Source organism: Excalfactoria chinensis, chromosome 10, assembly GCF_039878825.1.
Source record: "Excalfactoria chinensis isolate bCotChi1 chromosome 10, bCotChi1.hap2, whole genome shotgun sequence".
Classification (NCBI taxonomy): Eukaryota; Metazoa; Chordata; class Aves; order Galliformes; family Phasianidae; genus Excalfactoria; species Excalfactoria chinensis.
Genome location: NC_092834.1, coordinates 2,079,429 through 2,092,703, shown reverse-complemented (window position 1 = coordinate 2,092,703; position 13,275 = coordinate 2,079,429). Strand labels below are relative to the sequence as shown.

The 13,275-nt window shown below is 42.9% G+C and overlaps 1 protein-coding gene across 5 annotated transcripts in view; it reads right to left on the bottom strand.

The window, feature by feature from the left end:
- MEGF11 (multiple EGF like domains 11) overlaps window positions 1-13,275 on the bottom strand; it is a 243,397-nt gene that overhangs the window by 35,900 nt on the left and 194,222 nt on the right. For all 5 annotated transcript variants that reach the window (XR_011904850.1, XM_072345518.1, XM_072345519.1 and 2 more), the window contains exons 13-14: window positions 12,591-12,754; window positions 12,063-12,165 (exon numbers count right to left, since the gene is read on the bottom strand). Coding sequence is in view for 4 of the 5 variants with exons in the window: in XM_072345518.1 (XP_072201619.1) it covers window positions 12,063-12,165; window positions 12,591-12,754 (267 nt within the window). In the remaining variant the exon portion in view is untranslated. The remainder of the gene's footprint in view (window positions 1-12,062; window positions 12,166-12,590; window positions 12,755-13,275) is intronic.

Genomic DNA, 13,275 nt, shown 5'->3' with positions numbered 1-13,275 from the left:
CTTACTCCTCTGGGATAAGGCATCACCAAAACCTGCAATTAGCAGCGCTATTTGCATGATCAAGGGCCCCTCGGATAGAAAAAAATCTGCAGGATCGTGAGCTAAAAGAGACATTAAGCAGAGCAGCTGCAGGGAGTGGCATTAGCAGCAGCACACCGAGTTACTGATAACGACAGGAAAAATGAATCACAGACTGGCTTGAAAATTTTCCTAACAACATTAGCACACTGGGTGCTTTACAACTGCTCCACCAAGATTTGATGGCACACACATGCCCTGGCTCGACTTGCAACATGAAGATGTTCTTTATCATCCATGCACATGTCCCCGCTGCATAATGGGATAAATGCAGGCAAGGACCCTGAGAGCCCCAGCCAGAGGCTGGATTAGTGCATGGCTAAGGAGAAACACAATCCTAAGTCATTTCCTACACCTCTGATAACTTCATCTGGATGCTACAGGTAATGGACTGCATTTGTGAAGCTGCGATCTGTCCAGTCACCAAACTTTGAGGATTATTAAATCAGCTGAAAGTCATTATAAACACACTTACAGTGCAGTTTCAAGTTGGTTTTATAAATCTCTGAAGTTAACACAGTAAGAAATACCGCAGAGCCAAAATTTCCCCTTTCTGAAGATTAATCACACAATTATAATTGTCCCTTCCTAGAAAATCTAACCAAGTCTGGCAAAAGTACAGCTGGAAATGGGGTTTCTAGTAATACATGGCCAGAGTTTTATTTATAAAGAAGCACGGTCTGTGCTATAAAGCTTAATAAAAACTGCATTAAAAGACAGTAAGAACATAATATGGGCTCAATCACTTAATATTTAAGAAAAGATATCTGAAGACATGGAGAGCAATGCGAGAAAGAACATTTGTATTCGTAAAGCCAAGAAAACCAGCAGCTTTAGTACAGCCCTCCCCATTCCCTAGGAAATCCCTGCATTATGTGAACAGTAACTGCTGTGTGTGCACCTACATAATACATCTGCAGTGCTCTGTAATTAAAAATTAATGCGGTAAATTGTAAATAAATGAATGCATTTCATACTTGTACATCTACGTATGATCATTCATCGCTTCTAAGGGCCGATCGCAAGAGCCCAGAAATGAAATTCAGACACAAAGTGGGAAAATGTGTCTCTTTTCCTCCTGGCTGCAGTATTAAAAATGCAGCTCTCTCACTGTGAACGAGCTATTTATAAACGGAGACAATTAAACAGCATTATTTCCTGTCTCTTTCAGCAAAGTTTGGGGAAGAATGACATTGACTCCTTTCTCTAGTAAGGTAGCTGAATTAGGATGCTGTGGCTGTTCCTTGCAGCAGCGAAGTCCTTCCTTTAGTAATGAATAATGAGGGATGTCTTCCCGCTCCTAACGAAGGCAATGAGTCATTGTGGAGCCGATTGTTGTAATGAAATGTAAAGGGAGGGGAAAGGAAACCTTCTAGAAGATGCTGATACCCATTACAGAACGTATTTGTTTAATAATTTTCAGAAGGCAACCGAGAAGGGGCCACAATCAATTTTATTACTCTATATTACTCCAAGTTAATTGTCATGGAAGACTTCATTTTTGGAGGCTCCTACATGCATTGAATTGCAAATGTAAACGAGAAGTTAAAACTGCATCTGGACATGAGTGTCTTAAGGAACTGTGCTAAAAAAAGAGCCCCTTAATTTTACAATTCCCAAACTTGGCAGCAGATGAAGGAGGAGTTCCTCCCCAACTACTGCACAATCGGAGGCAGCGAAGCAGCAAGCTTTCTGAACATAAAACTTTAACCTTTGCTTGGGAACTCGCTGATGAACATTTCTGATAAGCAATTAGTTTCCGATTTCCAGAAATATAAAAAATGCTGAAGTTGACCCATCTCGTCTTCACCTCACGTTACATCCGCAGGTTCCTAACTTACGAACATACTCCTTGTTTCAAAAGCTTGAAGCATGATGTAGAGATTAGAAGGACAACTACCAGAAGAATAAGCCCCCAAAGCTGCAGGAAGCAGTTCTATACATAAACTCTATTGCCTAGATACCAAGAAATTCCCTCACTGCCTGAGGCTGTGGTTCACAATTGCAGACACTAGCATGAAATTACGTTTCCGAGACCTTCTTAAACAATGTTCTGGGAGTGAAATGTAAGTGAAAATCACATGACTTATGTAAAAATTATACTTATGCACCTTACATGGACAATGGGCACCTTGCAATAAGACAGAGCCAAGCCAAGAGCCGGATCTGCTGTGGCTTTGAATCCAGCCTGGAAACAGCAGCCATGATCCCCCCCATCCCTGCGTGGACTTGGGGTACTGCAGACACTCTCAAGTAGGATTTCCAGGGCTATCCTTTCAACTGCTCTATACACGGAATTTACTCCCACCTCCCCGCACCTTCTTGCTTCGCACACAATGGGCAGGAAAATTGTGCTAAGTGCCTGAATTGCTCTTGTGTATGCTGTGAAAAACACAACCTTCACCCAGCACAGCCATCACAACTGCACTCTTTTAAGGGATAACCACATGGGAGAGCAGTTCCACGCTGTTTGTGCCTAAGGCTATTTCAGGATAATTTATTACCCAGTGGCCAAACCACTGCTGCCTGTGACTGGGAATATCTTTGGTGCAGGGATGGGTACCACAGGTGGCTTGTGCAGTGATCACAGAACCACAGAGGTTGGAAAAGACCTCCGAGATCCCCAAGTCCAACCCCAACCCATCCCCATCATGCCCACCCACCATGTCCCTCCACACCTCCATGGCTCCTGGACACCTCCAGGGTCGGTGATCCACCACTTCCCCCATACCAATGCCTGACCACTCCTTATGAGGATAACTTTTTCCTACTATTCCACATGAAGTGCGAAGAGAAAGATGGCAGCCTCGCTGGTTGTTTGTATTAAAACATACCTGTGAAAGCTTCAGCTGGCATCCACACAACCACCATGAAGAGGGGTGAGAATAAGGGAAAGGAAAAAAAAAAGCCCACAGCCACAGCACGGGGATATACGGCATCTGTTGAAGAGCGACTTAGTATACTGCTTCCATTAATAACCCTCAATGGCTTCAATGAAAGTTTGTCAAAGTAACGCAGATTTAGTACTGCCTGTAACTATATCACACTGAAGGACTCCGGAAGGTGAATTTTTGGAAAGGCAGACATAGCAGAATTCCCTTTCTTCCCCCTCCAGCTTACTCATGCAATTGCTCTCAGGCTTGGGGATTACCTCCCTGACTCTTAATAAAGCTTGCTATTGTTTGTCTGCCTCGTCTCTGGATAGTTGGAAACTAATGCTCCAAACACAATAGACGAACAAAATTGGAAGGAATAAATGAGAACCCGTGCCCCAGGTTTGACCACAGCAATCCCCACGGCAGCAGCCCCCGCAGCAGGACTGCCGCACTGCCCAGCATCACAGTGTTTTTCAGGGATGGAGGAATGTGATAAATCACAGACTGCTGGTCCCATCCCCCCACATACTTTCTATCTACCAGCGTACAACCGTAATTACTTCTCTGAATAAGATCTTCAGCTTTTTTCCTTTTTTTTCTCTCTCTTTTTTTTTTTTTTTCCTCCCCAATAATTGCAATCTAAAGACAGATGCAGCATCAATTAGCAGTGACAGGAACGATCTCAGCACACATCTGAATCCAACACAAACATTGTGCTCTCCTCCACCTGTCTTTCAACATGACACGAAGTCATAATCATCTCTTATCTCTGGTGTTTGAATAGCTCTGGAAAGAGCAGATTTTATACACAAATAGGCACCGGATTTTGGCAGTGCTGTGGAGGCCTGAAGTTTAGTGAGTCACACTGGCTGTGATTGGGAATGCCGAGCTTACTGGTGGTTGACAGGATTTAGGGGAACAACCTCAACTGCAGCAGTGCTGCTTCAATAGCAGAAAATAGCCTGGCAGTTAGAGAGGTGATGATGATGGCAAGGCTATTTTAGCAAGGCTGGAAGCAGGGCAGCAAGCACTTGATGGAAGGGGAATGGGAATGTATCCTGAATGGGATCTCCAGAATGGGCTCCTCCTTCACGCAGTCCCTCCTCTCTCCATCACAAAGGCCTGTCCCTTCTGCAGACATCCTCTGGCGGCTGTGCCACACTGAGGTCCCCTGGAAGTCTTGCTTTGGTCTCCTAATTTGTACATTTATTTCCAATAGTGCCTTCTGTATTTATATGTTCACCTTTTGTTTAACCTTATTCTCTTCTCTTTTCGCAATACTCTCATTGCTGTTACGTTTATGTTTCATCTATAAATTCTATTTAAATCAGCGCTGTGTTTGAGATTAGATCAGCATGCTTTCCTAAGTGAATACTTTGCTGCTTCAGTCTATAAAAGGTAAAAGAAAATTCGATAAGAACATAAGAATAAAGCTGTCTTATTAGCTCTGGATCAGTTGTTAAGAAGGTGTTATGATAGCATCCGAACATGAGTTCATAAAGAACCCTTGATGCTCTTCTATCATCTTTTGCATTATGATGTTTATTCCTACCTGAGGCAAACCTCGCAGCACAATTCTTGATAACTCAGCTTTTAAGGATGACGAAGAACTAGAAAATCAGTTTGGTGAGGGCAGCAGATAGAAGAAAGCATAAAGGGATCTCCCATAAAATTAAATGGAAACATTAAGAATTGATGGCTGCTCATCCAGTCAGCAAATAAGCTATTTTTGTTTTTATATAGCAAAAATATTCTACAGCGGTAGCAGCAGCCGCATTATCAAGGAACTTCTGTGATGTTTCCAAAACGTTCTTCCAACTGTAAAGTTCTTTCAGACCTTTGCTGCAGAGACCTTACAGCCATGCTAAGCACTGCTCACCAGTGGGCTTCAGTGGGGCAGCTCCTGTGTGGGACAGCCATCAGTCTAAATGAAAGCTTGACGATCTGGCCCTAAATAATGAAGAATAAGCCCTTCCCTGCAGCTGGTGAAATATTCAGAATTGTCCCTTTTCTCATCATTGCATAGGCAATTTATGCACCCATTAATGTAAGTGTTTTTCTGAAAGTAATATACTTACAGTCTAATGCACCTCTGTGGAGCACTAATCCTACCCCTGTTTTTAATTATCTAGAGAAAACTCCAAATATGAATCACCCAACTCAGGGAATTTATGCAATAAAAGCTTCTGAGGCAAGAACCTACCTCATAAGAAATGGAGTTAAGTCAAAATGTTTGCTAAAATTAAGGATCATCCGGTTCCCTTTGCTACAAGATACTCTCCTGGGTGCACTGCTGCAGGAAGAAGAGCTGCCAGGAGCAGAACAGAATCTAGGAGGAAAAGCACTGACAGGAGGAAACTCCCACCCCGGCTGCCTTCAACTCTTGCACACGTCCTTCCTGCTTCTTGCTTCTCAAACTCTGGCCGTGATGTCAGGCCAGGGAGGAGCAGGAACCTGGGGAAGACGCAAGCAGGCAATCAGGAGGGAGGAATCTGGAAGTGGGAAGGAAATGTATTTCCTCCCTTGTAAAGGTTCAATCCCCAGGCCATGAAGTAGGAAGGCAGCTGAGGTGTACAACTGGACGTGTGCAAGACTTCTGTGCCTAACACCATTGTGTGAAAGTCGTCTTTTTCTCCCTTGTGTAGAAGGAGAAGGAAGAAATTCACATTTATCACCACAAACCCTTTTCACCAGCAGCAGACGTGTACAGCACTGCAGCTTCTTGGCTGTTTATTGAATGATCTTTCCTTCTTCTTCCTTCGCACACTGCATGCCAGCATCCAGTATTTAGTCTGGTGAAATACTCACAATTTTTTCGCTGCTTCTCGCCCACATTTATTCATAGGTGAATGTATTGTACACACAGCCAAGCTTATATATAGAATGCTTCCATATTAACACGGAAAATAGCCGAATATCTCTAGCATCGAACTTCATTTTTCAGAGCCCGTTAAATTAGTACAACCCAGGATGCCACCCAAGCTCTATCTTTTCATATAAATTTAAAAGCTGTCCCTTCATAAGTGAAAATAAAACCAAAAATAAACACAAAGCTAAATGAACCTGCATCTCTTCTGTATTTCTAAGGCTAATACCACCATCATTTGCATGCGTGCTTATGTTTAGCAGTAGGCCTGCTGCAGGATCTAATTATAGCGTACGGGTCTGATCCAACTCCCACTGAATGAGTGGCAAAAATCCAACTGATTTCATGGAAGGTGAAATATGTACTAAAACTGGCACAGGACAAACACAACCAAACCCCCCTTAGATGAGAATCTGGAGCCTCCTAGATGTCTGCCAAGGAAGGCACTGACATAATTTATGTCAGGGCATCAATGATGTCTTTGATAGAACTTCATAATTCATATTTTTTGAAAATTAGCCCTCTATCAGCAGGAGCCATACTTAAAGGTTCCTGTCAAAGAGAGAATTTTTAAGCACGGCCTGACATTAAAATCTTATCAACTCACTTGAAATTAAGTCAATGAAAAATTAAAGCTAATTTCTAATAAGCTTATGTTACATTCATAGGCTAAAGGACACTTGTCGAACCCAGAGAGTAAGCACACCTTTTCATATGGAAAAGATCTTCACTTTTCAAAGGCTGAGGCCAGAGGAGAGACTAAGCTGCCAGAAGAGAGACTAAACTGCATCATTTTAGACTGACTCTTAACATTTCTAGCTTTTTCTGCCTGTTTAAAGCTAATGTAAGGATACAGAATAATCACAGAAATAAATTATTAATTTAAAAATCTGGGATAAGACTGCCAAAAGTGATAAGTGCAAAATATGGTTTAGATAATGGGATTAGACACCTAGAAAATGCATGCTTAATAGGAAATTACTATTGCTGCGTTCTGATATTTTAGGCTTGGTATTACAAACCAAAGGAGCGCGAGGGAGCACAACTGCAAAACCCCCCCTGAGCCAACCCACAGCACCACGGGCTGGAACACACTGCAGATCTGCTCTGCTGTGAACCTGTAGGTACATAAAAATCAGCCCTCGATTTTCTCTGGCTTTAAAGGCGTGCAGAAAAAGTCAGCTACCAATTATAGGAGTGTGTGCTTGGAGTGGATCTATTAATGGCAATGGAATTATTTTGGCTTCAAACTAGATCAGCTGGGGACAGGATCCGGCTTTAGAACTGTAAGCTAAATAGTGCTGGAAAAGTCATATGAATATAAACAAAATGTATTTTATGGAAAGCTGCATAGAAAGTTGTTTTTTTTTTCTTTATTGTCTTGAAAGATCACCTTCATGCAGGGAACTCAGAAAAAGTGAAGTTAAAAATACCTTCGAGCTCCCCGTCAAAGTGGTCACTGTTTCTTTAAAATTCAAAGAGGCCTTCCCCTGAGTAAAGCCTTATCAGTTTTACTGAATTAATGTGTCCACAGGAGGGAAGAAACATGTTTCTGTGTTTGAGTGACAGCGTAGATGTCACTCGCAGCCTGCAAATGCAGAGGCTCATTCCTCAGAGCTCCCCTTATCTGTGACCAGCTGACGTTCCTGACCCCATAAGCCCCCTCACACAATCGCAGGTGCAAATCCCTACAACCTGAGCCTACCACAGCCACTGTACAGTGCTCCTGGACACGATAACAGACAATTAGGGCTTATGTTGTTGGCAAAGTATGGAGGTTATTGAAGATGTAAAGGACAGCGAAATATATATTCCTCTTTTGTGTATGTTGCAGCTGCTCTTAGGAGACAAGAACGAAGCCTGCAGGGGAAAAAACCAACATGATAACAAGATGGTTCTTCCTCTGCCACCACATTTAATGTTCATACCATCCAGATCAATTAAGGAAAATCGATGAGGAGTTCCTTTATAATCTACTATGGGATGCACACTCCTTTACCTTCTGTCCCCCATCTATAACACCACCACATCTCCCTACGTGGTCTGGGGATGCTGACCCCTCCTGAATAAACTCAGCCATTGGGTGATCAGAAAAGCATCAGCTCAGCAGTTCAGTGGGATAATTGAGATAGCATCAGGACGACAGCTCTCCTCAGAAATCAGACAGCGATACGAAACAGGAAAGACACAACCCAGGCTCAGATAAGACAGCACTGCAGATTAAAGGAATTGAGATAAACAGGATTTTAAGTGACCCCAACATTTATGGGAACAGAACATACCCCCCTGCAGACCGCTTCCAACTTAATCCCACTGTAATATCTCAAAGGTTAACAAAACACACGCTGCCACAATTAACTTGAAACACATCAACTGTTTCAGGGAGAAAATGAGCTTGCTGTGAGCATCAGCCAGGTCTGAGGCTTCCCCTTCTGTAATGTCGGATGGATTCAGTTGTGGGAGGTGGTACTGTGTGAACCAGCACAAGGCTACATGGTGTGAACTGGTTTAGGAACCCATCAGAATGCCATCTGTGGTAAGGACCAGATTAGATGTCAGGGGGCAAATCTTCACTCAGAGGTGGTGAGGTGCTGGCATTGCTGTCCAGAGCTGTGGGTGCCCCATCCCTGTGGTGCCCAATGCCGTAGATGGGCCCCGGGCAGCCCAAGCTGTGGGGTGTGAGGTCTACCTGTTTGCTTCCAAAGGACTCCCAGGAAATGCTCCACCACGCAGCTTTCCTGCACTTCCACTCTCTCTGAGGATTCAGTGTGCGAGATGTCTAATTAACCAAATGCAATTAACACTGAAGCACTCCGTTTTCAAGCATCTTCATTTTAACCTGAATGTACACAAAATAGCACCTCTCTTGCAAATGACTGGTAGCTTTAAGGTATGTGTGTGCACACATACACACAGCCGCAAGCACAAAAGGAGTGTCTATCTAAAATGCACGGCAGATCTGGAATGGAGAGACCCTTATTAATCTTTACAAAGCAATCACTGTCATCAGTCAAGACTTGATCCTGCTGGGGGCTACACTTCTCCTCTTTAACCTAGTGACAGACACGTACAAATCTTCTTTTGATTTCAAGGGAAGTATTTATATTCACTATGGTAAGCATGTGAAAGCTGGAGATCTCCCTCACTGCAAGGCTACAGCCTTATTTTTATCTGCATCTGACATTCCCTTAATGGGCAGTAAAAGTCAGCCCTGCACTGTACCAGCAGCTGCAGATCTGAATTTGGCCAATGCTTGAACAAGTTTCACTTCACTTGCACCACACAAGAGCATCTGCCCGTGTGGTTTTGGTGCTGTAAGTACAGGTGCTATACCTTTCATGCTCTCAGTGTGCCTATGTGCCTGGTTGGGAGCTTTCAGCAATACCGACGGGGTGCAACCAGCTTCAGGTCAGATCCATCTCAGAGTCTAACTTCTGCCTTCGGCTGTGCACATGCAATGAATTCCCCACTGAACTTAATTGCAAATCTACATGCACGTATAAGCAGCTTGCTGCCAGTGCGCTTAGTTTGGCACTGAGCTGATCTGCACAGCTTTGTAACCTCCTGTATGGGACATGGCAATCTCTTCATCATCTCCCACTCTGCCAGGTATTCTCTGCGCCCATAACTAGCTTTTCTGGGCTGTTAAACACAGAAGAGTGGGACTGCAACGCCCGAATAATGGACTCTGGATGAGTGGCACTCATAACAGCAGACAAGGGTGGTAGACTGCTATTAATTTGTATTGTACGTTACTCTTCTTATTCCTTTTTTTCTTCTTTTTCCAGCCTTCCTCCGTGCTCCAACCATCTATCAGTCTCCCAAGGTTTATACCAGTAACATCTTGGAAACTACTTTAAAGAAAATGGGCTCAATCTTCTCCTTGATCTACACGCAGAACACCGACATCAAGGCAAGGAGTCCCACATGTGGGATGAACATACAGAATATGCTGTTTCAGATGAAGTTTTGTGGCTATTAGGATCAGAAAGCCATGTGAATTCTCTGTCTGGTGTGAGTGGGAAGGAAAACCTTCAGATGTTCCATGGTGCTGAACTTTTCTGATCTTTTTCAGGCCATGCCTAATTAGTACCAAACTCAGAAAGCACAAATTTAAGGCTGAATTATTTATCACACCATATTTATAAAATATACTGAAAAACACATCATGGGCCAGTTCACAACAACTAGAAGTTAGATTAATCTTCTACCAATGCCACTCTCCTTAATATGAAAACATAATTATCTAGCTGAAGAGTTTCTGAAATTACATACTTTCAAAGTAGCACGAGCAGAATTTATCCTTGTGTCTCGTGCTAAGCCAAGTGGAAAAAAACACTGAATGCAGAATTGACTAAACACATGTTGGCTCTGTCTGTCTATCAGCACTTTAAGTGCATACCTTACGTGGTCCTGTCAACAGCTCAGCTCCAACCTGGTCTCAAATGCTAATGTAATATTTTCCCCACAGAAACGTGATGCTGAGGAAGGGAGCTCCAGGACTGCAGGGATGTGCTGAAGGTCAAAGTGCTTAATTTGCAGCAAGTGGCCAGCGAGTTAATGCACATTCACCTCACCCAATATAGAAACTGAAAGAGGGACAACATCACAGCGATCATTCTTACCTCTAGTTGGAGTAATTTGTAACTGCACTTGCTGTACAATTACAGATATGCATGTGCTGTGAAAGCATGCAGTGTACATTCCAAATGCCTTTGAGAAGAAGCCACAAGCTCAGTCTGCAAAGTGTATTTCCTGCACTTTCCTCTGAAACGCTACCTACATTAAGATGTGCAATAAAGCCTTACACTAAACAAATATGTATATATATTAATTTTCTGTACTTTTAAAAACCATTTTTCCCCTCTACGAGACCCACAGTGACTACAGGAAAACCTATCAACTGCTTTTCTGATGGTTATAAATAAAGCACGGTACAGTTTTAAAGTCTGACAGATGGATGTGACGGCAAAGAGGCTCAAAGAATGATGAATGGAGCCCATGAGTGAAGAACACAAGCTGGGGTGGGCTGTAGTGAGCTTACAGAATGGATTTTCTAGTGGGCCCAAAGCCCTTACAGGGATGCATGCTCATCATCTTTGAAAAGCAACTCTGCTGTAACAGAAAATCATATTTTTGCATTTTATTTAATTCTAAAAAGATGTTTTTCACTGTAAAGTAAAAGTTTAATTTCATTCCTTTTGCCCCATGCTTCTAAGAGCTGGGCTGTACAGTGAGTGATGCCCTATCCATCAGAAATGTAGGATGTGAGTTAGTCTAAGGCAGAACTGAAGGTGTAAAGTAACAGCAGCCCTGATGCTGGCTGCCTGAGCCTGCCTTGCTCCATACATTCTCCCAACTTGTTTTTGTTTGAAAAACAATTAAATTTTCCAAATGAATGCTGTTAATACCAATGCATTTTGGCTGCCAGTGCAGCTGGTGGCTCTGTAGATATAGGCAAGAATATAAGCTTATTTCCCTCCAGGGACTCTCCGGAGAGCTGGGGGCAGATTAACTCGTATTTTAGGCAGCTAAGTGTGAAATATTAGTTGGATCAATAACTTGTCCCCCACTGCTGTTTATGTTAGCTGTCAAAAGCTAGCAAAGAGACATGTCAGGATGGAGTCAAGTGTAGGGCTGTTTGTACTGAGCTCTGCAGCCTGGACTTTCAGACTTCACTCAAGATTTCTCTCTGCTTCTGTGTAATCAAGAGAATTCTTTATCAAACCAGCATTAATCTCCTCTCCATCTCTACCATTCTGTGCAACAGGAAGCATGGGAAAAGGGCATAAAGACAACAGTTTGTGACAAAACTGGTTTGTATGATGGAGCAGCTGTACTGACTCTCAACATCCAGACGGCACCTACCTGCATCTCGGGTACAACGGCCACAGGATTCATTACGGCACCAAAACCTCTGTGGAGAAGGTCATTCAAGGAGAAAAACACTGCAGGATTTCCATACAATCTGCATTCCTCCCGAGCATTCTTGGTACAGAAGGCTAACATCTGGCCTCAGGTTTGGAGCCATCCTCAACTAATTTGAATACAGATTTAATAAATGCCAATTTTTGTCACCATCGTGAGTGATTTAAATGTGGGTAAATTCAGCTGAGCTTGTCTCAATCTATTACCTACGAGTTTGCAGTCAGAAATTCATCTCTGCAAGTGACGCATTAGCAATAAACAAAGAAACAAACAAACAGAAGTAACCCCAAGTTTTGTAGAGTTGCTCATTTTACCTGTCCAGCCAGCAAGGCAGCAGCAGTAACCGGTGACGGGATCGCACCCATCTGCGTGGTTACAGTCACAGCGTTCACTGCAATTAAGACCATATGTTCCATCCTTCCAAAAATATAAATAAAAAAAAAAGACTCTCAGTAATCACTTTGGTTGTGGGTTGTTTTTTTTTTGCTGTAAAATGTGCAAAATCATCTATCATGTCCCTCTTAATGCTGAGTCGCGTTTTTTAAATTAACATACAGAGAAAACAGAAACAACTCAGTGCCTAAAACTTCTATATAGAACCAAATGAGGAACTGCTCTAAAAAATGATGTTCAAGAAAATGCAGATAATGCTGCAATAGCTCTGATAAAATACAGCGCAGAAGGTAATACATCGACTCGATTGCTCAAACCACAATCTGTCATTTATACATGATTTCCTACAGATATCCACAGACAAAATGAGATACAGAGCCTGTATGATTAGAAGAACTACGTGGACTATGGTTTAAAAGGGGACGTGAGACCATTCTGGTTACACTTACAGGGCACGGCTGGTCACAGTAGTCCCCCTGCCAGCCAGGGGAGCACAGACAGAAGCCATCAGCTGGCCTGCAGGCTGCTCCATTTGTGCAATAACACGTCTGGTTACAGTTAAAACCCCAACTTCCACTCGAACATGGAATAGAGCAATCCACTCCTTGCCACCCTAAAGAAAGTCAGGAGAGAAAAAGATTTCGGCACGTTTTCACATAAAAAAATAATGTTTTGTTTTATTTTTTTTTTACATAACAAGATTTAAAACTCCCTGCAAAGGTGTGGCATGCATGTTTTCCAGGCAGATCTATGCAGATCCTGCATAGCACAGAACAAAGAGACCAGAAAGGCACCTTGCAAACTGTAGCTCTTTGATTCTAGGGCCAGTTTCCTCTTGATCTTGGTGTAAATTAAGACACCAACCACAGGGTCAAGGATTGGCCCTTTGATTATGACCTCCCAGCCTCCTCTGCCAACATCCACAGGTGGAGAAGGGCAGTGTGGGAATCTCTGTGTGGCTGTTTGCCAGGTTATTGTGTCTGATGTCTCTTCAGGAACTGCTCAGGCAGCAAAGAGAACACAGCAGCGTCTGCTGGAGACTTGCTGAATGCAAGACACTTGCCATTTGATGCTGTTTGTTTCTCACCTCGTATTTTTTGGGGAAGGCTCTTTAATATAAAGAGGCTATTACAC